Source organism: Halteromyces radiatus, assembly GCF_025201355.1.
Source record: "Halteromyces radiatus strain CBS 162.75 chromosome Unknown BX664scaffold_1, whole genome shotgun sequence".
Lineage (NCBI taxonomy): Eukaryota > Fungi > Mucoromycota > Mucoromycetes > Mucorales > Cunninghamellaceae > Halteromyces > Halteromyces radiatus.
The window spans coordinates 174,152-200,122 of record NW_026251687.1 but is presented as its reverse complement, the minus strand read 5'-3'; the positions used below and the strand labels follow the sequence as shown (position 1 = coordinate 200,122).

The window sequence follows — 25,971 nt, the reverse complement described above, 5'->3', positions numbered from 1 at the left end:
AGGAAAAGGAAAAAAAAAAAAAAAAGAAAAAAAAGTATGATTGGCTAAGAGCAATGATCGGAAATCAAATGTAGTCATAGCCCCAAAGGCACAAACAAAAACTTTTTTTTTTCTTTCTCTCTTGTTCTTTCATCTGAACAATTAATTATAGTAGAGATGGATTCTATGATTGAACGCGTCACGGATATTTTTCTACATTACCTGAAGGTTATCTTCCTAAATGGTTATTGTTTACTTCTGCTTTGGGTATTTTCAACACTATTCAAAACTTTTGTACTGATTCCCTTACCAAACGCCTTTACGCTGGTAAACCTGAACAAGGTAAGTACAAATATATATATTATTAGACTGGTTAGAAATTGATGTTGATATGTGTTACTCTTTTTTTTTTTTTTTTTTAAATAGTGACACCATTAAGTGCACGTTTATTTGCCACCTGGACCTGGTCTGTTAGTATGATTCGAATCTATGCTGCTTTCCACCTTCAACATCGTTTGTAAGTGATAAAAAAATTTCTTACTATGACATATAAACTCTTTTCTTATCTTTTAGTATGTATGAACTTGGGATTTGGACTTATGTTATTGCTTTGACACATTATGCTGGGGAATTACTCGTTTTTCGAGGTTGTAAATTCAATGGACCTTACTTATCACCTTTATGTGTTGCTGGTAATAATGATTGGAAACGATAAAATGATGAATAAACTAACATATATATATATATAGTCACTTCTCTAGTATGGTTGACACAAGTGAAGGATCAATATGTCAAGTATGATTATTAGGTTTAATATGGATGACTAGTTGTTTTAGATGATTGGATTGGTGGTACAGACGGCGTTTCAAAATAAACAATGCAACCACTTTTTTTTTAATACTGATCTTTGTGTCCATTATTGATTATGGGTCCTTCTCGTTATATATATATATATATATATATATATATTTGTGCGTGTGTATTATGTGTGTATGTGTGTGTGGGAATCGTCTTACTTGAATCCAATACATTAATAAAAATTTTGTTAGTTAGTTGATATTACTTTTTCCGTTTACTTATATATGAAGAAGAAGATGAAGAAGAATAAAAAAAAAAGGGGGAACCTTTAGGCTTGACTATATTTAGGAGTTTATGGAAAAAGAGGAAGATCACGACTTTTTATTCATATTTGGCCACTTAAAAAAAAAAAAAAAAGGAGAAAGGGTAAAGTTGGAAACTCAACGCGGGAAAGAAATAAAGAATCGGTGTTCCCCCAATTTTCTCTTTCTTTTTATTCCTTTTTCTTTCTTTTTTTCCCACTCTTCTTTTTTTTTTCTTTTTTCTTCTTCTTTTTGTTAGTATTATTTCAAAATGGTAAATAAAACAAAAGATAATATTGATGATATTAAATTCTTTTTCTTTTTTTTTTATATATATGATAGACTGGTACTATGACTGATGTGGAAATTGAACAACTCCGTGAGTGTTATGATTCTTATACTCACGGTCATGGGATGAATGCTTCTACATTGGCTGAAATTTATCGTAAAGCCAAAGTACCTGTAACTCAAGAAGAATTGGATCGTCAGGTAAAGAATCATCCTTTTCTTTTTATTATTATTAAATTATTTATTCCTTTTTATATATAGATTGCCGCTTCAAGTTCAAAGGGAAATGGAAAATTAGATTTTGATGATTTCTTGACTGTAATGAGTCGTGTAAGTATACAAAAAAAAAAGTGATTTGTTTTTACACTGATTGTTTTGATTTTAGCAATATGAAACTAATGCTGAAGAAGGTGCTTCTAAAGTGTTCCACATGTTGGATACTGATAATGATGGTTTGATTACTTCTCAAGATTTGGAACGTGCCATAGTGGAATTTGGTAAGTTGAACAAAAAAAAAATAATTATCTATTTTATTCAATATATTTGTTATAGGTGAAACTGTAACCCCAGATGAATTAAAAGAAATGATTTTATCAGCTGATGTTGACGGTGATGGTATGATCAACTATGAAGAATTCCTCAAAGTCATGGTAAAAAAAAAAAAAAAAAAAGGGAGATGATCAACAGTATGAATTCACCATGAATATATTCTTATGCACTTTAGACGCCTTCCAAGGTAAATGGACAAGGTCTGGTTTAATCCGTTCTCCTCCTTATTATATACATGTATATGCATAAATATATCCTTATTACTTTATTGATCGTCTTATACTCACTTTCCCATATTCCTTTTTAATAAAGACTATTATTGTTTTGTTCTCTCTCTCTCTTTTTTTTTTTTTTTTAATATCATGTTACTATTTCTCTTTTGTCATCGTAAACCAATATGATCGTCCATATTATATTTTATCAGTCGTTGAATATCAATACAACAACGTTAAAGGAGTACATCACATAGATCTACTATAGTAAAGAGAAGAAAGGAGCTTTTTTTTTTTTTTTTTTTTTTTTTTTTTTTTTTTTTTGGTTGAATGCAGGTGTCAGTTTTCAAATGCGGTATCCCCTTTTCCTTTTTTTCTTTTCATCTCCAATCTATAGATCAATATATATTTTTTTATGATACTGTTATAACATTGATAGATGATTGTGCCTTTTGTCTGATACAGTTAACCCAGGAAGGGAGGGAAACTGTAAAAGTAAGTTTTCCAAAAAAAAAAGGGTACCCTTTGAATACGGGGAATTTGCCCTTTTCTACGTTTATTACAAATTTCGGGTAAATTCAAACAATCATCTTGACAATAGATAGATGAGGACAAATTCCTAAATATCCGCTCTATCTTTCATTATCATCTCACAAGGCGGTTGGAAAAAAAAAAAAAAGGAAAGACTTAAATAGGTTTTACAAAGGCATCATCACGAATGATTAGTTACTGTAGCTTGATTACTATGACAATGTTTAGTATAAAGAAATAAAATGTGTGATGTTTAATTATATGATATATTTCATGTATTCAAAAGTAGAGACATTGAGGATATTGAAGAATTCAATACAACTCACGTCATCCTTTTTCCCATCATATCAATATAGTATCACATCAAGAAGATATCATATTAAACAAGCAGATACGTTGCATTGTTATCATCATCACCGATATATACATATAAAGAGAAGACATTTATTTTATTGATAAAAAAAAAAAAAAAACGAAAAGGAAAAAGTGTGAATAGGTACTAATCAATAAGTAAAGGACCAGCGGCCAAAGTTTCGGGAGCAGCTTGATCCTTGAATTTTTCAAAGTTTTCCTTGAACATACCAGCTACTTGTTGAAGCGAAGTGGTGAAAGAATCATCAGATCCTTGCCAAGCCTTACGAGGATGAAGTAAAGAATCAGGAACACCAGCCACTTGAGTAGGAATCTTTAGTCCAAACACTTCATAAGTTTCAAATGTACCCTTGGCTAACGATCCATCGTGAATAGCATCCAAAATGGTCCGTGTGTACTTCAAAGGACATCGTTTTGCACCTGAAGATGCACTTCCGCCTACCCAGCCTGTATTGATCAACCATGCATCCGCCGCGTGGTGTGCCATCTTTTCCGCCAACATGGATGCATACTTTTGAGGATGAAGTACAAGGAATGGTGAACCAAAACATGCACTGAATGTCGGGGTAGGCTACATAATAATAAAAATATTCAGTTGATGAATAATACTAAAAAGGAAATATACAATAAAAAAAATTTTTTTTTCCTTACCTCAACAATACCATCTTCTGTACCAGCTACCTTTGTTGTATAACCAGAAATGAAATGATACATGACTTGATTGGGCGTCAACTTGGATACAGGAGGAATGACACCGAAAGCATCACATGTCAATAAAATCAAGTTCTTGGGATGACCACCCATACAAGGAATTTTGGCATTTGGAATAAAATCTATAAAGAAAATAAAAGAGGGGTCAATATCAAAGATGAAGAAGAAAGAAAAAGAAGAATAGTACCAATAGGATAAGCACATCGTGTATTTTCAGTCAAAAAGTCATCAGCATAATCCACTTCGCGTGATTCTTCATTGAGTACGACGTTTTCCAAAACAGAGCCAAATCGAATAGCATTGAATATTTCGGGTTCCTTTTCACTAGACAAATCGATACATTTGGCATAACAACCACCTTCAATATTGAAGATACCATTATCAGACCAACAGTGTTCATCATCACCAATCAAATGACGTTTAGGATCAGCAGAAAGAGTCGTTTTACCAGTACCAGAGAGACCAAAGAATAATGATACATCACCATCTTCACCCTCATTGGCAGAACTATGAAGGGACAAGACTCCTGCCTTGGGCATCAAGTAATGCATCACTGTAAAGATCTTATCAAAAAAAAAAAAAAAATGAGTTTCCAAAAAAAAAAAAATCATTTCAAGAATGGACTTACTCCTTTTTTCATTTCACCAGCATATTCTGTTCCCAAAATAACAAATTCGCGACGTTTGAAGTTGATAGAAACTGAAGTAGTAGAAGTCATACCTGTGGTATATCGATTAGCAGGAAATTCGCCAGCGTTAAAGATGGTGAAATCTGGTGTACCAAAGTTTTCCAATTCTTCATCCGTAGGTCGAATCAACATATTCCTCATAAAAAGAATATGGTATGCACGAGATGCAATCACACGTACCTTGATACGATGTTTAGGATCCCAACCTGCAAATCCATCAAACACGTAAAGACGAGGATGTGTGTTCAAATAGTCAATGGCTCGTTCCCTGTTGATTAAGAAGACGCGTTCACTCATTTGAGTATTCACTGGACCCCACTATTATATATATATAAAGAAGACAAATTAGTTGAGCACATTGACCTTTTATTTTATTTATTTTTACCCAAATATCATTTTTGGAAGTTTCTTCTTCTACAATACGTTTGTCTTGAGGACTACGACCAGTTTTCTTGCCAGAATAAGAACATAGTGCTCCAGTAGATGAGATAACAGTACCTATTTCATGAGTCAAGGCTTCCTCATATAAGACAGGAACCGATGGATTATGTTTGATGGTCACCTATGGACAGATTAAACTAATAAGAAGAAGAACGGAGGGAGATAATAAATGTATATACCTTGTCATAATCAATACCAGCCATATTGTGAAGATCTTCTTCTACCTTGGTATGTGGTGTGTAGGGACGTGGAGAACCAGGTCTTGAACCAGGTCGACCAGCAGGAGAGCCAGGCCTATAATGATGTGAAGTTGTCATGGTGAAAAGTTATACACAAGTGAATATAATGAGATTGAATTTTTAATCGTTGTTGTAGTAGTAATAACAGTGATATATATATACTGAGATAAACAAAAGAAGGAGGAAAAAAAAAAAAAAAAGAGAGAAGAAAGAGAAAAGAGATTCCCACACAAATGAAACAAACAAAAAAAAAAAAAAAAAAAAAAAAAAAAAAGGTGAGGTTCATCTCACATTTTCATATCCCGTCTATATGCAGAAAAAAAGTACCTAGCATTTCCTAACAACCATCTGAATGCACATCCCCCTCTTTTAAGGTTTCCCTAACCACATTGGTAATAATAAGAACATATTTTTTTTTATTATTATCACCCGTCATCATGAACGATTGTCCAATCAATATAAACAAACAAACCAAAAATAAAACAAATAATAAACAAAAAAAAAAAAAAAATAGAATGACGGTAATAATAAATGATATAATAATAAGAATGATAATAAAAAGAAATGATGATAATGAGAAGAAAAAAAAAAGTTGAAATCAACTAGAATAATGATAAAGAAAAAAAAAAAAAAGGAGGGAAAACTATTTTACTATACTATCCTAGTACTAACATAAATATTCAATCATTTAGTTATCAATTACCAAGGTCGAGTAGTATGATCCGAATTTGTCTTGAGTGATATGTCTTCTGTAGTATCCTTTGCTAAATTTCTTGTTGATGATGTGAAATTAAGTGGAGGAGGAGGATGATGATGCCTTGAGATGGAAGGTTTCTTGAGTTGAAGAGATCCTGAATGTTCTTGTGTACTTGACAATTTCGGGAGTGGCGGTGGTGATGTCGTACAATTGGCATAGGGATGATGTCTTTGAGTACCATTCCTTAAATGATGATTCATTACTAAATTATCCCGTCGTGTTCCAAGTTCATTTGTTGACGATGATGTGATATTGGGTGATGATAGGTCATTTAAAATACTGTTACTATTGTTATTATTGGGATTGATATGTGAACTTGATAAATGGAACTGTTGATGATAATGATCTCTGGAAGAAGAAGAAGTGTTAGCAGGATCCATATAAATAGGTTGAGGATGATGAAAAGTCGTGGTAGTGTTGGTAGTGTCCAATGCTTGAAAGGCAGAAGGAGATTGTAATCCAGAATTCGATCGTTTTGACGTGTCTAACAATATAGAAGATTCACTATTGGCTAACAAAGAGTGACTAGTCGGTCTCGGTGAAGAACTTGTGCATGTCATCATCTTGTTAGGTTCTATAAATAGAATAAATACCTATTATTTATGTATGTAGGAGTATGGATTGTATAATAGTAAAAAAAAAAAATTACCACGACCACTATTGTTGTTGGATGTATCATAAATAGCCAAATCATTTGCACGATGGTTTGTATCCAATAAATCATTGTAATAGGAAGAAGCTGAACCATGTGACGTAGAGGAAGTAGAATTGAGTTGGTCCGTTAGTCCATCCGAGGTAGATCCACCCGAACGATAATCCATGGGTAGAAGATCATGATTGCCACTACTACCAAATGAAGAAGCAGAAGAATGAGGTGGAAGACTTCCAGACGTTCGGTAACCTACAATAAAAAAGTAAATGATATCATGATGATATAATAATAACAATGACGATGATAATGATGATCATGATAATAATAATAATGAATAGGAGTGAGGAGGGGGAAAAAAAGAAGAATAAAAAAGAAGAGTAGGAGTGAGGGGTGAGGAGAAGAGGAGAAGGAGGTGAGTTCCATGTAAAAAAAAAAAAAAAAAAAAAAAAAAAAAAAAAAAAAAAAAAAAAAAAAAAAAAAAAAAAAAATTAAAAAGTTGAATTCAATCAAAATTCATATCAAATATTTACCTAGAGGTGCAGCTATATTCGTATCTGAAGAATCAAGACCGTGTTGTGGTTGTAATAAAGATGAAGTAGTAGTAGTAGTAGTACTAGAAGCATTGGAATTTGTTGGAGTAGTTGGAGTAGTTGGAGAAGACAATGTACGATCCCAAGAAGAAGAAAAATAAGGACGGAAAGGACCAAGGCGAGAGATTGGACTTGTGATAGGATGACTATATAAGAAAGTTTGAGGATTGTCGACAAAAAGAGGATAAAGGATATCTTGAATTTTGAATTGAGCTGAAAGTATTTTTGCACGATCAAATGTGATCCTACACAAAAAAGAGTAATCTTGATTAGGTTTTCGATTGTGTTACAGTTTTATTATTCTTTTACTTACCAAACACCTTTTAAATGCATAGCTCCTACTTTAACCACAACACGACCTTTTTCATTCTTGAGTATTCCATCACGTTTACCTCTTGACATACCAGCTACATTTAATAACTTGGTTCCATTAATCATATCATTGTCTACAAGAAAATAAATAAATAAATAAATAATGGCTATTGGCTTTCATCAATACTGATTACCTTCGCGTCTTGCTACACAAATACCATTGGCATCTACTTGAAAACATATTGTCCTTTCATCTTCCCATAAAGTCGTAGTAAGTTTTGGTCTTGGAAAAAAGCCTCGATGAGATAATCCATAACCATAAGAAGGTAAATGTGAATTTAACGGAGTTCCTAAACCAGTACTATTAATGTTGTTGTTGTTGTTTGGTGTTGATTCAAAGTGATGAGTAGGAGGTAAAGCACTAGTCGAATGAGACAAGACATAGGGAGTAGAGGTAGGTGTCAACATGGAAGAATAGTGTTGTAAAGGAAAAGAAGGTGAGGTTGAAGGAGTAGGTGAACCAAGACTATAGTCATTATCATATTGGTGCCAAGATGGAGTAGATCCAGTATCTGAATTCACAACATTGTTATTATCGCTATTGTATTTTCCGTGATGTTCGTGTTTGACATTGGTATTATTGTTGTCGCTAGTGTTGCTATAATATTGACACGATTGTGGCGATGACGAATACATTAAGGACTAAATAAGAGTGAAAACAAAAGTACCTTTTTTTTTAATAAGTTTTCTTTTCTTTTTTTGTAGTTTTATTATGGTGAATTTACCAAAAAGTTTGTACGTCAATAAAGTCAAAAGGGAAAGTCCAGTAACTATAAAATATCATGTTTGAAACATATATTCATAAATAATAAAAAAATAAAGAAAGAAAGAAAAGAGAAAAAAAAAAGAAATAAGTATAGAGATAAAAGAAGACTGGGGAGATTCAAAATGTGAGCCTTACCTTGAAAGAAAAAGTGTTCAATAAGCGAAAGAAAAAGGAACTAAAGTAAAAAGGAAAGAAAGTAAGAAAATAGGATTAAAAAAAAAAAGGAAAGAACCCTATTTTTTTTCTTTTTTAACATAATCCATTCAATCTATTTACACATACTCTCACACACACATATATACACGCAAACATCACATAGACAGACACACACACACACATATATATATATATATAATATATTTATATATAAACATAAATATTATATAAACAACAACCAATGAAGATCAAAGGAATAAAAAAAAAAAAAGGGATGAACGACACTTTTTTTTTGTACTAAGGGACTCTTTCCTTTTTTTTTTTTTTTTTTCCTATTCTATCCTCTATTTCACCCTTTTTTTTTTTTGCCAATCATCTAGATCCTAACCTTTCTTATTTTATTTTATTTTTTTCTTTGTATCAATACCCAATATTATTTTCATTAGTAAAGATGATATATTGTCAATAAAAGTTCCTACCTTTCAAATGCAAATCAAATAAAAGGGATTCAACATGTAATGTGTAAAGCGTCGTCGTAAATGCAAGGTCAGCTGTAACGCAACTTTTATAGCACACTTTTATAAACTCCTAACACACACACACAAAAAAAAAAAAAGGATAAAGGGGTTAAAGGGAAAAAAAGAAATTGGATGATAAGAATAGAGGGAAATAGATATTATATAAGAAAAAAAAAAAGAGAGGAACACACTAGGTAAATTTTGAGTTTCTCCTTTTTTTTTTCATAAACAGAAAGGATAAATAGTTTAGAAGGTCTATAGATAATACAATAAACACAAACTCTCATATACAATAATATCTCTCCTTCAATTGATCCGTATATTGATAGACTACTCAAGGGATAAAGGCGCGTGTCTTCTTTTTTTTTTTTTTTTCTTAACAATCATTGTTATGACGAAAGATGATGATGATGATTAAAAATGAACTTTTTTTTTTTGTCTAATGTCTCTTGATTCAAGTCGATATTAAAATAAGTTTGTTTTTCTTTTTTCTTGATTTCATAAAAATGGAATGATCTTTTTCTCTCGGGTTAGATATTCTCCATTCTTTTTTTAAAAAGGATCTTTTTTCTTCTTTTCATCCCCCTGCTTCCTTGCATATATATTGTTTTCAATCTCAGCCACTCTCATGCCGCTTTCTTTTGATCCACAGCATGGCTTTTAACCTTAAATTATCTGTCAAATCTTAAGGTGAGATTGGATACTAAATATCGATCAGCATTATATTCATCATCCCTGTCCCTTGACTATCTTTCTATCTTTTTTTTTTTAATCCTATAAGCTAACTAAACAAAATGTATTCTTTTTATGGTTTCTAAGGAAATAGTCCGGTTTACAATCTGAATCTTTTTTTTTTTTGTCTTTCAAATAGCAAGTCAGTAAAAAGAAAATACTTTCTCTTCTTCTTTTTGTTCGGGATCATCCACGTGATTCATCATAGGGATCATCATCATTTATGAACAATCGGCTAGTATTGAATCAGGTTCTCAAATTAATCATAATATGGTTGCATTACAGTGGCAAGAGTGGGGGAAAATGGACATACTACATGCTTGATGGATAGGAGCTCTATGTCGTGTAACAAGGAATACGCTTTATTTTGACAGTATTACAGGATCTTTCATTTCATTTGCATTTCTAGTCAATGTCGATCCTATATTACCATCATCATCAGTCATCATAGAAATTCATCATCATAAGACTTTTATAATCGTCTTTTTCAAACCGGTCATCATTATAGAATATCATCATAAAAATCATAAGAATTAACATCCATAGAATACCGATCACCTTTCCATTCCTCCTTTTCTTTTTTTTTTTTATCTCTCTCCTTTTTGTATTAAAAAAAAATAGTATAAAATATAGAAAGGAATCTTCTTCTTTATTTGGGAAAAGGAAGGCCGTCCATTATTGCCGTAATCATCTTTTTTTTTTTTTTCAGATGATCGTTTTTGATAATATGATATAGTAAGATTCCCGATGATGTATCCGACCCTCTTTCTCTCTTTTTTTTTTTTTAATCTTACATGATAACAAATAAATAAAGTAACCCTGTATCATATAAAAAAAAAATAAAATGGATAAGATCTCCTTTACTATATTCTCCTTTTTTTTTATATACTCCTGCCTACTTTTTTTTTTTTCTTTTTCATGCTCTTTTTCAGCTGATTTCCCGTGGGTTGCCATGATGACCTCGTTGAATTCAAACTTAGTGCCATGTGCGTGCGACCTTGCAGATTTCATTTTTTTTTAAGCATGTTTTGAAAGATTGGTAACAAGTGATTGGTGATTAATATTAAAAGAAATATATATAGATTTTCTAATCTGAGTGAAAATGTGTGACTAAGAAATGAAAATAGAAATGCCAATAAGAGTGGAATAATTGTTTCATCCCCAACAAAAAAAAAAAAAAGTCAGAAATCTAAAAAAGGGAAATAAAAGATTTCTCGGGAAAATCTTGATTAGGTAGTTAATTGATAACAAAACAAAAAATAAAAAAATAATAATAAAATAAAAATAAACAATTTGATGGAGGGTAATCATTGATGATATGATCATCAATACGTATTATAAGTATTTTATTAAGTAAGATGAAATGATTCTATAGAAAAAGAATGATAGTATGCAAAATAAATAAATAAAAAAAAAAAGATAGTATGAAATTATAATTCAATATGAAGTGGAAAGACACGTTTAAGCCATGGTGATATAGAAAACATCATTCTTGCATTGTTGTGCATAGATATAAGCAATAGAGGCACCAGCAGAGGCCATAGCCAACTTTTTACCAGGAACAGAAGAAATATTTGACAAACGAGTGATGATACGAGGGAGCATGATGATTGATATAATTGTATTAGAATGAATGATGTAGAAAAAAAAAAAAAAGAAGACTTCGTCAACTATTTATACGAAATGGGAAAACGTGGTTTCAAACAGGAAAAAAAAATTTACTCTTGTTCTTCGGGAAATGAAAGATGAGTCAGGAACACTCAGTGCTACCATACGATTGGTTGTGTCCCTTTTTTTTTTTTTTTTTTTATCCTACCTGCTTCATCGTTCCTCGGAATTACTCTATGACTAATAGAGCAAAGTAACCTAATTATTTTTAAGTTGTTGGACAATTGTTTCCTTTTATCTTTCTTCATTCATTCATCATCACTTTAAATGGTGTAATCGCCTTTGATAATAAAATAATAATTATTTAAAAGTAATGTTTCGTGTTATCCACTTTTCCACGTCTTCCCGCACTTTTAAGACGGAGAGCTAACAAAAAGGAAAACAGGGTCTTTTCTTCGTACCACCATTTAAAAAGGAAAAGAAGAGAAAACAAGTGATCGTCGCTAGCTGATTCAAAATCAGTCACTTTCGTAAGGATGATGATGACATAAGAAAGTGATTTACTCATGTATAAGATATGATGATGATCGATTATAAGTTGATTGAAAGAATTGGAAGATATTGCCTATGAATGGGTGAGCCTTATGTACTATCACGTATGAAAGAACGTGCCAAGCAGTTCGTTTTTATTCGTATTCTCGAGCAATTCTATACCTGATGATGTATATTCAACGCTTCCTTTGAATGTAATGCATAAATATGCTAAAAGAGCTAGATTTTTGGTGGTTTGGACAAATGATTGATAATACCAAACTCTTTTTTTTTTTTTTTTTTTTTTTTTTTGGTAATGGATGCGCTCTCGTACTCTTTCTTTTTTTTATATTCCGCTTAAGCTTAAAATGTATTTTTGCATTTTTATACGCTTTTCTCTTTCTCTTCAATGCTTTTTTTCAACTCAAACCCCAACGACATCAGTCTTCGTCTTTCCATTAGTTCTCTTGGACAAGATAACTCGGTAGCTTTTGGTCCTGGATCTATTATCAATGGTAAGAACCAAAAAAAAAAAAAAAGGCATATATAGAGTCAACTGAGATAACAGTATCTTACAATTCGAACATTCTTATAGGATCTGTTTATTTGAAAACAGAGGGACCAATTCAAATACAACAACTAGTGATTTTATTTCAATGTCAAGTCATTCGAAAAGAACATCAGCAACAACACCACCAAATGCCTACTACAACTACACTTTTCTCTGTCAAGGAATATGTCTCATTCGACAATACTGATACAAGTAAAATAAAGAAAGCCGTGGAAAGAATGAATAATATTCAATGTGTTTTCTTTTTATTTTAGTTCATGACAATACGACAATAATGTTACCAGCAGGAAGCCATATGAACTTGTTTGCCATCCAACTTCCTTTGGTGAATTACCCTCCTACTATTACTGATACTTCCTTTCATGGTGATCACTACACTATCAACTATACAATTCAGGCTCTATTAGAAAGACCAGGTGAACCTACTATCTTCTCTCCCGTTACACCTATCATGTATTTACCTCTTGTGGAAGCTACTACTAGTGAGACAGCTGTTTTAACAAATAATATCGAACACCAATCTGCATCAACAACCAACGATTCTTCTATTGTTGAAATGGAAGCTTATACGATGCAACCTACTTATTGCCCAGGTAAATAGACATAAACAAGGAAGAGTCTTGCGTAGAAATGGATAAAGAGAGGTAAATAGATACAGCAGATACTGATTCTTTTTTTTTTTTTTTTTTTTTTTTGTGGGGGACTGAGAAACTAGGTGATGAATGTACCATCCAATTGAAAATCACCAACAAGACGGATCAAAACATTAGTCAAGTATATGTTACATTTGTCACCCAACTCATTACTGATCGCCAACAGCTCGAACAAGTTCTCTATCATCAATCCGTTTCAGTTTCAATCCCAAGGCACGCAACCGATCATATGGAAATGATATCTCTTCCAATTGCACGACATTGTCTTCCATCTTTCCGTTACGATTGCCATGGGATTAAATTTCATCTGGAACACACTATCATCATCAGTTTGTCACCATTGCAGCAACGCCACAAACATACAATATCTGATCAACCGTCCTTCTCTTCCTTTACAACAACTCGTCTTCTCTCATCTTTGACATCATTCTATAACAAGGGCGACAATCATGCTTCATCTTCCATCCCAACGTCAGCCACGCCACTTTTTATACCCATCACTATTATCACTGCGCCTCGTCCAAAAACAATCCTACGTGAAAAGGAAAAAGTGCCTATACCTCCATCCACTGGTCAACATACCACCCAACTGCAGCATGCCGTATCCACCAATAATTTGCCTATATTTTTACAAGTTCCTGCGTCACCATGTCAAGCACCTTTTACATATGATGATGACAAATACTCGGTATCTCCGTCCAGCTCCTTCTGTCTCAACGGTGATAATGATGATCTGGATGAAAATGCACACTCAGACCAGTAAGGGAAGTTGGACCAAATCGACTTGTTCGTCCTATCTTCAGCAACATCACCTCACTATGATGACATAAATCAATTCTCTCTCTCTTTTTTTTTTTTTTATATATATACGACCTTCTAGCGACTGATGATATCCATGGATCGATATTCCTCTAGTAGTATAGTTTAGCTTGATTCCATTGATTTGAAATAAAAGTTTTTGACCAATTTTATTCCTTGAAACAAAAAAAAAAAAAAAGGATGGGTTAACTTTGAAAATGGTGATGATGAATATGAATGACGATGACTATAAAGATTATGTTGGAGTACAACTATCAGTCCCGTACAACAGTATAAAATAAATGAGAAAGGTATATTCAAATAAAGATACAAAAAAAAAGACAACCAAATATTTTATTGAGATGGGTAAGTATAATCATTACTAGATGGAGGAGGAGGAGAAGGATAAGAGGGCATATTCATTTGAGAAGGGGGTGGAGGGCTATTGGGTTGAGGTACATAAAATCCGCCGACACCAGGAGAGGACATACCTTGAGGAGTGGAAGATGCAGGATAACCTGAAGATGGAGGACCAGGATAACCTGAAGAAGAAGGAGGAGGAGGATGAGGGTAATTTGAGCCTTGTTGTTGATAATGAGGTTGATCCTGATGGCGGTTAGATGATGATGAAGATTCTTGTTGATAATGTGCTTGAGGAGGAGGAGGATAAGCAGATGTCCTAGGAGGAGGAGCAATATAACCCGGTTCAGCTTGTGGTGCAGAGTGTGTCGAAATGGGAGCTTGATGATTCATATTCAACGCTTCAGGATGAGGTGAATGTTGGTCAGCAGGATTGGGTAAAGGTTTGGATGCAGTAGGACCGTTGTTGCTAACACCAGCTACCTTGATATTAGCAGGAAGATGTTTCAATTCAGGAGGAACACCTATTTCAGCGCCATAACCAAGACGAGGTTGACCAAAACCTTCCTTCTTATGTAGAGGAATACTCTTTGTAGCCATATTCAATGATGATTCAATATTGTGATAGGGTTCCAGGTACCATTGCTGATTCAAGTTGTCAGTATCTTTACGCTTATAAAGTAACACTTGCGCACCACCCTTGTCACTATCCCCCTAACATAAAATAAAATAAAAAAGAAAAGTTGGTATTAATCTTTTTCTTTTATCTATATTATTTGAATTATACCTTGATATCAAATACCATACTAGGATATTCTTGGGAACAAAGAAAACCTTGGTCAAAGATCCACTATTTCATCATAAAAGTAAAGATAAACATATTAGATTTCACATAATTCATTTTCCATTCTTTTAATTGATTTACAAATTGTGATTGATTCTTGTCCTTGCGCTTGTTTTGTACAATCGCCTTATCCTTCTTGAATGCACCTAAAAAGATAAAATAAAATATGGATATACATTCATTACAACAAAAATTTCTTTTTGCCGTCCCTGCATTTTCCGTCTATAAATACTTACTTGATCTAATATCCAAAACTGATATTAATAATAATAAAAAAACAGAGAACATTAGTATACTATTTTTCTTCACCTATTTTCTTCACTTACCATGACCAGACTTTTTGTTGACTAAACGACCTTCTTCATAAGTCCAAAGCCTAAAAGAAAGAAGAAAAAAAAAAGAAGTTGAGCAATGGCCTACCAGTAACATTTATACTGTTTCAAGCTTACTGGTTGTCACTATCTTCAAACTTTTGAGGCCATACAATGATATTAGCGTCTTCCTATAAAAAAAAAACAAGGATACGAGTTTTCATGAGTCAATGAAGTTTATTTCAGTAATATGCTTATTTCTCTTACCTTTGTTTGACCATCGTATACATCCAGGGCAAACCCATTTTTTCGTGAGAGTATATAAAAAAGACCTTGAGGGAACATGACAGATAAGACTATTGATCACTGATAAATGGTGTTGACGTGATAATAACTAAGGATATACTAAATATCTAAATATATTTATCTGTATATAAAAAGAAAGATGAGAAAGAAAAAAAGAAGAAATGAAAAATGAAAAAAGAAAAAAAAGATTACAATCAAAAAAGAAATTTAAGCTTTATGTTATTGCAGCTCAGCCAAACGATTTCATATCCCCCCAGCCAATCCCCGGTAAATCAAAAAAAGTAATAAAAAGTTTTTTTTTAATAATAAAAATACATAATAATTATATAAACTAAATCAATCTAAAAGGAAAAGAATAAAAGTACTAATAGAGTACAAATACTTGTTCCTTGTACCAATAATCTTGAACTTGAAGAAATAAACGTAGAAGATGATCCACCATTGATAGCAGAACTGATAATATCGGTATCCAAATAAGCTAATCCAGAGAGTTGATAAGATTGTGATGACTGATTGTTGAAAGTAACTAGAGACATAATACTGTTGCGTTGATCAACACCCAAATTATCACCCCAAGCCCAGGAACCAGGATCATTCAAACGGTTGACTTGAGCAGGATCCATGAGGTTTGTCCATGTGGATGTACTGATACCGGCCATGTTTGTAATGGTTACCGATGGTTGATATTCCAAACGTCCTTCCGAATAATTACCGATAGATGCACCATATGTCACATTTGTCTTGATTTGTTGAGCTACATTCACAGGTGTAGTTGTATTTACATCCATTACTACATTAGTAAAAGGTTTGGTTGTCACTACTTGAGCAAGAGCCACACGAGGATGAACAGCGCCATTGGTTCCAGTTGCCACAGCAGGATAATTTTGAAGTTGGACATCGTATTGTACAGAGTTGGGTTGGATAGGAATGGATGCTGTACCATTTAATTGAAGATTACTGAACCGAAGAGTCATACTGATACCAAAGGTTGGTTGAGTTGCTGTTGTTGGTGAAGTATTCGTATTATTGTAAGTAATATTGGCAGCTGTCACTGTTTCCAAATAGGTTTGTTGCGTATTCGTAGGTACTGTTCGGTTATTCAATATCATAGGTTGCCAATTGATTTTCTGTAAGGAGCTGATGGCTAGTATAGGTTCTTGAGCATCATAAAATCCATTATTATTAACATCATCGTATTCCAATACATGAGCCATAGTCAAACGGTAAATAAAGTCAGCAGGATGTGCGTTCAAATCGGATGAATCAAAAAATCCCATATCAATGGTTGGGAATTGGTCACTGCGAGCTGTAGCATTAATAGTGTAATGATAATTGTCGTTGTCATCAGGATAAGCTGTTCCATTGATCAATAAATTTGTACTGCCAGTACCTTGAGAGTTGATTTCCGGTGCATAGTAAGCGCCTTGACTGTTGAATCGATGATAAGCTCCATAGTAACCCATAAACATAAACGAAGGAACAATGAAAAAGTAAGGAAAACCAGGAGTGTATCGACCAACATAACCAGAATGATATCCATTACCATAAGTTCCAGAATAAGTGGGACTGTAACTATTGTAGGTTTCTAATTATTTCATAAAAAAAAAAAAAAAAAGAGATTAGCTTTAGATTTTTTTTTTTTTGTTTTTGGGCATCTTACGTCTTGAAGTGGAAGAACTGTAACTAGGTTTGGAAGAGAAGGAACCAGAGCCACCACCAGCAGTAATGCCACCACCAGGTGAACGAGCACCAGCAGGAGTAGAACCTCTACCAGTCCCACTACCACTACTACCACCACCACTACCACTAGTACCTCCTCCACGACTTCCACCACTACTACTACCTCCTCCACGACTTCCACCACTACTACTGCCTCCACCACCACCACCACCTCTTCCACCTCCACCACCACCTCCTCCGCCTTTGGCTAAAACGTTGAGAGTATATAATAGTAAAAGTAGAAAGGATATTAAATAAATGCGCATGTGTACCAATAAAAAAGAAAAAAAAAAAGAATTGATAGAAAAGAAGGAAAGAGAAAAGAAATCTTTTATACCACCCTCCTTTTTACTGCGGGATTAGAAATAATGTGCCTAGAGAGAAATCAAAGTTTTGATATGAATAGTGGCTGGGGGATAGTTTGTTAAGTAAAAAGAATGAATACATTACTACTATAAGCTACGGATGAAAAGGATAAGTTTGGCTAAGCATATTCTTTCTAAATTTTATTTCTTAGTTTACCAAAAAGAAGTTTCCATACTACGTAAAAAAGAGCGCCACAGTTGTGGTGATACAAGGGTCACTTTTACATACTTACAAAAAGAAGTATTATTTCTTTTAATTCAAATAACTAGTTAATTGAAGAAAATATCACTCATCTATATAATCAATGGGGCAAATTATATAAGATATGATGATTTTTTTTTTTTTTTTGTAAATATGACATTCGGATACTGAATTGCCTGTACTTCCAAATTGGGAATGAAGCCAAAAAGAGAGAAAAAAGAAAAAACTTCTATTCCCTTTCTCTCTCTTTTTTTTTTTTGTTTATTTTGGTACTCTTTTTTTTTCCTTTACAAAAATGAATTTCCCTTCAGGATGGTTTTATATTCAATCCAAAGCTAAACATGGTATGGTTTTAGATGTTTCTTGGGATTCACTCAAGGTAAAAATAATAAATAACAAAGTTTATTCTCGTCATTATTCACTTTAGATGATATTCTATAGCAAGCTGCCAAAATTGTGGTTTGGCCAAAAAAGAATGGAAAAGGTTCGGATAATCAGTTATGGACATATGATCATGGTTATATTATTAACAAGAATTCAGGGTTAGGTAATAACTAGATTAAAAAAAAAAAGAAAGAAAGATTAAACATGGAACTTGATCTTTTTTTTTTTTTGTATTTTCTTTAAAATAGTATTGGATGTACAAGGAGGTAAGAGATTATCTATTTGAAAAAAGAAGTAGAAATATACATTTAATTTTTTTTTTTATTTAGGTATTTTGGAAAGTGATAAACCTATCATTCAATACAAAAGGAAAATGACAGAAGACGCACATAATCAACGATGGTTTTATAGAGAAGATGGATTCATTTACCCACAAATTGAACCCAACCTTGTATTAGATATTCGTGTAAGTTGTACAAATCACGTTTATGTCAGATATCATGACTGATTTATTTTTATTTTAAAAAGGGGAATTGGTCTAAACCTGGTACAGTAGTATTATTATATGAACGAAAACTTTCTGATAATGAAAATCAATTATGGACCTTGATACCTGCTGATGGCACTTCACCGTCTCCTTCCACACAAAGTAGTTTGTATCAGGATGATGAAGATTATTCCTTTAGTACTGCTAGTTATGCATTATAGAAATAAAAATGTTATTCTTTATGTTGTCTTTTATAATACTCTTATTGATTGAAATGGTATTTTTTTTTCTTTTTTTTTTGATATGCATGGATGGATTTGTAGAGGACTTTGAATGTCAAAACGATCAGTGATTGGATACCCTTCCATAAAACAGGATTCTTCCCATCCAACGTATTCCATTTAATAATAATAATAGTGATGATGATGATGTACTTAAGAGATGGATGAAGGAAGATATGAGTTGTTCCTTTCATTAAAGGAAATAACAAAAGAAAAAAAAGTCATGAATAGAACAAAACAAAGGTCGTTAGGATATTTATTCTATTTCATGCTTGTGATTCTATTCAACTATGTGTATGATTTTCTTTCTATTAAATCAAAATGTTTATTGTACCATACAAAAAATATAAATAAAGATGACTAGGTAAACTAAAAGATCAAGGTAACAATAGTGGATGTGGCTCTAGGTAGCCTTGGCTGCCAAAACAAGAGAGGAACGACCAGAAGAGAAACAAAGAGAATAAATATCAAGATAAACAAAGGTCCATACCACAGGATGACTTGATTCCGCCGTTGTCGTTGCTTAGTAGAAAGGACAGAGGGTCGAATCTGATGTGAAGGACGTAACCAAAAGAGCATTAAGGAATGTAATCGATCGATGTAAGGAATACAGCACACTGGAAACAAGACAAACAAGATCAAATGGCCAAGGATGAAATCAGTTGTAAACACAGACATTTCCACAATCTTGCATATGTATTCACGTAATGCATATTTGCCAAGCTATCATCAAAATCAAATTTGTTAGTTTTCCTTTTTTTTTTTTTTTTTTTTTTTGTAATAAAAAAAATTACCTTTGTTCGACGCCAATTACCATTCCACCAGGCACGATTCGTTGCATCATCGGGTAATTCTCGAGTTAGAAAGATGGCCACAATTGTCTTGAAGATAAACCGTTGCATGGCAAAAACTGCAAGGAGACCAAGTAAAGTAGGTTGTGTCGCATAGTTTTCCATCCACCAAAAGAATTCTAACGCACCAATTGACAAGAGAATACCTAAACTATGAGTGATTGCCGCCATCCAACGTCCCATACCACAACCAAGACAAGCAAGCACTAAAGTAATGATTTGAACACAAGCAAGTAGAATGGCATGTCCAATCATAGGCGATAGAGTAATCAATCCAATACGCGCAATTCCACCACCAGGTCCCATAGGTAATCCATCACGACTTTTACAAAAAGAATACATGACAAGACATAAACCAGCTTGTACCATTGGCATAAATATTTCAGATACAAATATACTTGCAAGACGTGCTTTTGGAGACATGGGTACAGATGTTGTTGTTGTATGTTCAGCCAATTCCTTTTCTTGCATTTTCTTCTTCTTTTTTTTCTTGTGTTGTTTGCGATGATGTCGTGTGCCAATAACACGTGTTCGAGATTGACGACAATAAGTGATCCAAGCATCTCCATGATAATGTCTTGCATTCCCCCGAATAAACCATGACAAAAAGTGCCGATAATCATTGATGAATTCCGTCCATACAAATTGATGAGGATTGAAGATAAATGGTGAAAAGATCAAAGCTGAAACTGTTGCCCAAAAATAGATCAAGTGAGGAATCCATACTGCCAAAGAGATAAATAGAAGCATAAACATGGTTCTTGCTCCAAAATAAATACTAGGATTGGCAAACCGAGAATAAAGAACCGAGAATGGAAGACGTGATGTTGCAAATCCTCGACCCGTGGCTATATACCGTGCTCCACCAAAACTAAGATTGGACAAAACAGCATTGGCGTAAATTTGCGTCACGAATACTTCAAAGAAGGGTGATAAAGAGACTAATTGCTTCAATAGACGAGCCAGACTTCTTGAAGTTCCCTTTTCCGTCAATTCTTGAAGAAACAAAGGTAAAAAGGCAATAAAGAACACCATAAAAATCGATAAAATACAACGTCGTAGCCAATCATAAATAGGGGTTGCATCCAAACATCCTGTAAACCTAGTTACTTGTTGAGAGGGACAATGAGGTAATGAAACCGCCATGGTACCGATCACCATCATACAGAATAAGAAGATTTGAATAGCAAAGATGATCATAATGTTGTTCATATGAAATCCAGGATGTGCATAATAGAATGTAAGAAACCGATCCAGAGGTAGTTGTGTGCCCAAATAATAATATTCTCTTGATAAAAGTTGTTCACCCATTCCAGTGCCAATTTTGGTAGTAAAGTTGAGAATAGAGCAGAATCCAAGATCACGTCCTTTGCCACATTGGAGATATTCAGTATGTTTAATTCGACCACCTCGTGATAACGCATTCATTCCAGCATAAATATCTTCATTCAAATGTAATCCACGTTGTGCCTTGCTAACCCCACCACGTGTTGTCATAAATACAGCATTCAAAAAGTCAGGATGTCCATAATGAAGTCGACCTCCTGTCTTGGCCATAATCCGTTGAGTCAATGTTCCAAATGTTTGTTCCTTTCCTGCAGCAATATCCCCTAATACACCCACATTTTCACTAAAGATATATTCCCTAGCACCAACAATAGCAACAGGTGGCTTTCTTTTTTTCGTTGTTGTTGTTGTTGTTGTTGTTGTTGCTGCTGCTGCTGTTGTCGTTGTTGTCGTTGTTGTTGTAGATAATGTTGAGGAAGAAGAAGAAGAAGTGGTACTTGTATTCTTGTTGTCATCATCATCATCATCATCATAGGCATAAACATCTTGTGTTGGAGTTCCATCTTGTTCAAATTCACGAAAGATACTTCGGATCTTGAGACATTCTTCTAAATAATTATCCTGATTGGCATCCACCAGTTGAAGATATTCACCTCTTGAGAAAATAATAGCATGGTTCTGATTATCTGATTTTCCATCACCAAGAATAGGATTTCCAGGAAGTTGAATTCGGCATCGTGGTTTTCGTCTGTTATTGGGTAACTTCGGACAAAATCCATCAATCAAACAAGAGTAATAAGTTGGTTCGTTCGGTTGTCTATCCTTGTAGTCATCATCATTGTCATGATCATCAGTATTTGAAGGTGTTGGCATTTGTTCTTCAATATATGCTATTTGCAGGTGTGGGAATTCCGTCAGCAAATATTCACAGTTTTCATTTTCTTCATCATTGAATTTGTCGTACCGTTGCATCGCCACTAGAAACCTGAATTTGTGTTGCGCAAGTTGATCCAGATGTGTTTCCGTATCAGCCAGATTATTAGATGTATTCTTGTTGTTGTTGATATCAGATAATTCAGGACGTTCTATCCGATGTAAAATCTTGAGAGCTCTTGCATAATTCATAAAACCAGAGACAGTTCGATAGAGAGTCTGTGCACGAAGAGATGCCCATACACGAGTGCGTAAAGTATATTCAGGTGCTGATGATTTGAATCCAATACAGTAAAATGGTAAATCATCCTTATCCTTGACTGAATGTGTTCCAGATATGTCAACATCATCCTCTTCTGCAATGAATTTGGTATCCTTCACAAAATGATGCCATTCAGCACGATGTAATCTCTTCAAATATTCCAATAAGGTCACACGAGTTGTCGTATCTTCTTCCCGGATGATTTCGCGTAAAGAGAGTAATATTTTTTCTGCATAGTGTGGTGTAAAGACAGTGAAGATAGGCATTTGTTGTACCGAACATGGAGGCGGGATATCAGCTGATAGACTTTGAGCAAAAAAGGAGAGTCGTCGTTCAGCTTCAGAGTAAGCCGGAAAGCAATCATCTTTGTTCACATTATTATCGAGATCAAATATAGCTGGCAGAGCAAGTCCACGAGTACCCATTGCATCATCACCATCATCGTCATCATCATTTGTAGTTTTGTTGTATATTTTGTACATGAGCCAATGCAGATTATTGATAGACAATAAATGTTCCCGATACATAGATATCACAATAGCATTCCACATTTGAGAGCAAGCCATTTTTCGTAAATGAGAAGCAGAGAATTCCCGAGTAGCTGTGATTTTCGAATACATATTTCCTGGTAACCTTGCAAACATAGTTCTCCAAGACGTCATGATGGAAATCCCCAACCGCATTGCCTGTGATACCGAAAACACTGTGTTCCAAATAACGTACCATAGATAAGTATCCAAAAAGAAGAGAATCAATTCAACGGCAAACATGAGTATACTTGCAACCACATGTATCAAAGTACAAATCCAATTTCCAAGCAGAGGATCACGACGACAGATATCGAATTTCAAAGTCGCCATGGCAGTAATAGCATCCCGGAAAGACAAGGCTTGAAAAAAATAAGTTTCCAGAAATTTGCAGGTAAAGATACATAACCACATCAGAATAGAGAGAAACCTATCGTCACTTGACATGGTAGGAAAATGTGCGGTAAAAGCCTGAGTAGCAAGATGGAGTTGATTTCGTAATCGGAAGAGCCTGGAGGACGGTACAATAGCGAGAATAATAGTGACAATGACACCAAGACCCAATTGACAGGAGGATACAATAAGAGCAATCATACTATTACTGTCCATATAATATACATAAAAAAAAGCACCCGTATGACCAGCAGCAAGGAGAATCAGACATAACAGTCTCGTTATTAAGATCTTTGTAATATGTGAATAAGCCGGTAGATAATGGAATTCACTGATTGTTGCTGCCATGACCAATGCGACAGCTACTAAACCACCAAGACCGACCACAGATAACTTGACAGGTAGAGTATAATGCTTGTAATCAGAGAGAAGGAATCCCATATTGGCTGTCATGTAATACCAGAAAGTGGCAATATGTAGAACCCAAAAGCGAGAAAAATTGGTGAAGAGGTGCAACCATGATCTTGATTCATAAAACGTTTTCCTAAATGCAGAGGACCAATCAATAAAAGGAAGAGCTTCATATCGTTGGGCTTGAGGTATATCCTTGAGTAAAGTGACACCATCCTTCAGTAATAACCTGGCCATAGCACGTCGATCCCAAAAAAATTGATTTACATCGTCATATCCAATAATATCATTGTGATCCTTTTCCCGTCGTAAGCATTGACCATTGACAATAATATAAGATTGATCCCGAAGAAAACGATAAAGAGGAGCGACGATATCGTTCAAAAAGTGATGAGAAGATTCTGTTGAAGTTGAATTGTTATCCATTTGTTTTCGATGATCCTCAGCTAGTTTGAAAAGAAAACAGAGTAATTCAGGCATATAACGAAGAGTACTTGCTTCCCCCCAGATCAATAAATATAAGACCAATTGCGACATGCGATCGTGATCAGTCATAGTCACCATAGCATCGTGCCATTCGCGTTTCATTTGTTGAAGGTATTGTCCAGAAGCTGATGATAATGGAGGTTGTTTTGTTTTTTGTTGTGATGGCATATCCAAATCCAGTTGAGCTGCAAAGTACCAAATACGATAGTTAGCGTGTTCCCCACCAATATAATCAGCGTGTAAAGATAAAAGAGCTTGTTGAGGAGTCATACGAGCCGCACGTGAATCCAATAAAGTCAAAAGATGATCGTACATGTTGAGAACACTATCATGTTGAAATCCAAAATAATGTTCAAACTTGATAAATATTCGTTCAATTTCAGATATTGATAAAGGTGCATCATGAATGTTCCAATAGGGATATTGTTGAAAAGAATTTGAAGAGTTTGAAGAGGCTTTTGTTCGACGAGAAGTTGGTGACTTGGTTGCTAATTATAAAATAAAGAATGAGTCATTACATCTTTATTTATATTATTTCATTTACCTTTTAAATAATGATAACATTGTGGTTAGTAGAGATGATGTGAACGAAAAAAAAAAAAAAAAAAAAGAATAAAGGAAAAGGGAAAAGAGGAAAAAAAAAGAATGAGAACAATAAATAAATCAAAATTCCGCTGGAAGCATGAAAATGACCTTTTTTTTTTAAATACCTAATACAGAGTGATTAGATAATATATCTGGATGATTCAATTCAAAAGGCAAATCCTCAAAACTATATTGATAAAATAAAATAAGAAAAAAAAAAACAGGTTTGTTTATGATATTATTATGAAAATATAACTTACGAATTTTCTAGGAAGGATGAAGGATGGTTATTCATTGCTATATTTGGTCTCTGGTGAAATATAAAAATGCAGGAATAGATCGAGATTTACCTCCCTCTCTCCTTTTCTTATTCAATCTTTATATACAAAAAAAAAAGATATATAAATAAAAGAAAGAAAAAGAAAAAGAACAACAAGTGAGAGAGCGAGAAAAAAAAAAAGAAGATAAACAGAAAAAGAATTTCATCTATCTTTATAAATGCAAGGGGGAAAAATCAATACCATTCATATAAACAAGACATTCTCCAATAGTTGACTTTTTTTTCGCGTTTTTTTCTATTTCTATTGTTGGTGAGATTTCATGATATTACATTCTCGTTTTTTTTTTCTTTCTTTCTTGTATCATGAAAAGAGATACAATCTTTTGATGATGATGAATCGTTTAGTATCAACTATCAAAATTGGATCAACATTCTTCATTATCGTCCAAATCGAAGAATGCATAAAAGGATAAATTTCCTCTTCCCCTGTTTTTTTTTTTTTTTTTTTGTAACCGTCAGTATATCGGGGGGGGGGTTCAACTGATACAAACAACCATCATCATATGAATACAACAACAAAAAAAAAAAAACATGATTTTAATTCCTCAATTATTAAACTTTTTTGTATGATCCTTTTGATTCATTTATTGACTCTTTTTTAGTATTAGTCTGCAAGTTCTACTAACAAATCAAATCGAACAAAAAACCTTTGTTCGGAACATCAATTCTAAAAAATCTGTGCATGTCGGTACATCATCATAATGAGAAAAAAAAACGTGCAAATCGTTACACATATGGATCCATGATAGATACCAATATAATAATCATCATTTATTATCGTCATCTTGTATTATGAATGATGTTGATAATGATGATGGTAATG

At 33.6% G+C, this 25,971-nt stretch overlaps 9 protein-coding genes across 9 annotated transcripts; 4 read left to right on the top strand and 5 right to left on the bottom strand.

Annotated features, from left to right (window-relative positions):
* Positions 1-209: 209 nt before the first annotated feature.
* On the top strand, positions 210-991 carry BX664DRAFT_318946 (uncharacterized protein; the record flags this gene model as incomplete). The annotated part of the gene is made up of 4 exons (XM_051542849.1): positions 210-321; positions 406-496; positions 553-671; positions 729-991. Coding segments are annotated over 4 exons (381 nt in total), but the record flags the coding sequence as incomplete, so codon positions are not given.
* Positions 983-2,588, top strand: BX664DRAFT_367489 (uncharacterized protein; the record flags this gene model as incomplete). The annotated part of the gene is made up of 7 exons (XM_051548572.1): positions 983-1,353; positions 1,422-1,568; positions 1,629-1,697; positions 1,753-1,864; positions 1,920-2,017; positions 2,092-2,103; positions 2,568-2,588. The coding sequence occupies exons 1-7, from the start codon at positions 1,351-1,353 to the stop codon at positions 2,586-2,588; spliced, it is 462 nt and encodes a 153-aa protein (XP_051404103.1). The 5' UTR covers positions 983-1,350.
* Positions 2,589-3,083: 495 nt separating this feature from the next.
* BX664DRAFT_318943 (phosphoenolpyruvate carboxykinase [ATP]) lies at positions 3,084-5,332 on the bottom strand. Its single transcript, XM_051542848.1, has 6 exons — positions 5,051-5,332; positions 4,816-4,992; positions 4,371-4,748; positions 3,930-4,305; positions 3,683-3,864; positions 3,084-3,602 (listed from the first exon to the last, which is right to left on the bottom strand). Exons 1-6 carry the CDS (start codon positions 5,186-5,188, stop codon positions 3,159-3,161), a joined length of 1,695 nt encoding a protein of 564 aa, XP_051404102.1. The 5' UTR covers positions 5,189-5,332; the 3' UTR covers positions 3,084-3,158.
* Positions 5,333-5,744: 412 nt separating this feature from the next.
* On the bottom strand, positions 5,745-8,449 carry BX664DRAFT_318939 (uncharacterized protein). The gene is made up of 7 exons (XM_051542847.1): positions 8,383-8,449; positions 8,207-8,251; positions 7,616-8,123; positions 7,423-7,555; positions 7,050-7,354; positions 6,517-6,768; positions 5,745-6,441 (listed from the first exon to the last, which is right to left on the bottom strand). The coding sequence occupies exons 3-7, from the start codon at positions 8,115-8,117 to the stop codon at positions 5,810-5,812; spliced, it is 1,824 nt and encodes a 607-aa protein (XP_051404101.1). The 5' UTR covers positions 8,118-8,123; positions 8,207-8,251; positions 8,383-8,449; the 3' UTR covers positions 5,745-5,809.
* A 3,649-nt stretch (positions 8,450-12,098) lies between these two features.
* BX664DRAFT_318937 (uncharacterized protein) lies at positions 12,099-13,994 on the top strand. Its single transcript, XM_051542846.1, has 4 exons — positions 12,099-12,307; positions 12,388-12,555; positions 12,618-12,956; positions 13,079-13,994. The coding sequence occupies exons 1-4, from the start codon at positions 12,202-12,204 to the stop codon at positions 13,777-13,779; spliced, it is 1,314 nt and encodes a 437-aa protein (XP_051404100.1). The 5' UTR covers positions 12,099-12,201; the 3' UTR covers positions 13,780-13,994.
* A 25-nt stretch (positions 13,995-14,019) lies between these two features.
* Positions 14,020-15,862, bottom strand: BX664DRAFT_318933 (ricin B lectin domain-containing protein). The gene is made up of 7 exons (XM_051542845.1): positions 15,597-15,862; positions 15,468-15,520; positions 15,345-15,394; positions 15,255-15,272; positions 15,100-15,164; positions 14,962-15,024; positions 14,020-14,888 (listed from the first exon to the last, which is right to left on the bottom strand). The coding sequence occupies exons 1-7, from the start codon at positions 15,672-15,674 to the stop codon at positions 14,169-14,171; spliced, it is 1,047 nt and encodes a 348-aa protein (XP_051404099.1). The 5' UTR covers positions 15,675-15,862; the 3' UTR covers positions 14,020-14,168.
* Positions 15,863-15,912: 50 nt separating this feature from the next.
* Positions 15,913-17,979, bottom strand: BX664DRAFT_271175 (uncharacterized protein). Its single transcript, XM_051541133.1, has 3 exons — positions 17,877-17,979; positions 17,296-17,813; positions 15,913-17,220 (listed from the first exon to the last, which is right to left on the bottom strand). The coding sequence occupies exons 2-3, from the start codon at positions 17,618-17,620 to the stop codon at positions 15,977-15,979; spliced, it is 1,569 nt and encodes a 522-aa protein (XP_051404098.1). The 5' UTR covers positions 17,621-17,813; positions 17,877-17,979; the 3' UTR covers positions 15,913-15,976.
* A 186-nt stretch (positions 17,980-18,165) lies between these two features.
* On the top strand, positions 18,166-19,056 carry BX664DRAFT_318927 (ricin B lectin domain-containing protein). Its single transcript, XM_051542844.1, has 5 exons — positions 18,166-18,300; positions 18,363-18,468; positions 18,554-18,571; positions 18,635-18,771; positions 18,834-19,056. Exons 1-5 carry the CDS (start codon positions 18,217-18,219, stop codon positions 19,011-19,013), a joined length of 525 nt encoding a protein of 174 aa, XP_051404097.1. The 5' UTR covers positions 18,166-18,216; the 3' UTR covers positions 19,014-19,056.
* A 294-nt stretch (positions 19,057-19,350) lies between these two features.
* On the bottom strand, positions 19,351-24,817 carry BX664DRAFT_1599 (glycosyltransferase family 48 protein). The gene is made up of 3 exons (XM_051539935.1): positions 24,768-24,817; positions 19,868-24,711; positions 19,351-19,796 (listed from the first exon to the last, which is right to left on the bottom strand). Exons 2-3 carry the CDS (start codon positions 24,536-24,538, stop codon positions 19,443-19,445), a joined length of 5,025 nt encoding a protein of 1,674 aa, XP_051404096.1. The 5' UTR covers positions 24,539-24,711; positions 24,768-24,817; the 3' UTR covers positions 19,351-19,442.
* Between the last annotated feature and the right edge of the window lie 1,154 nt (positions 24,818-25,971).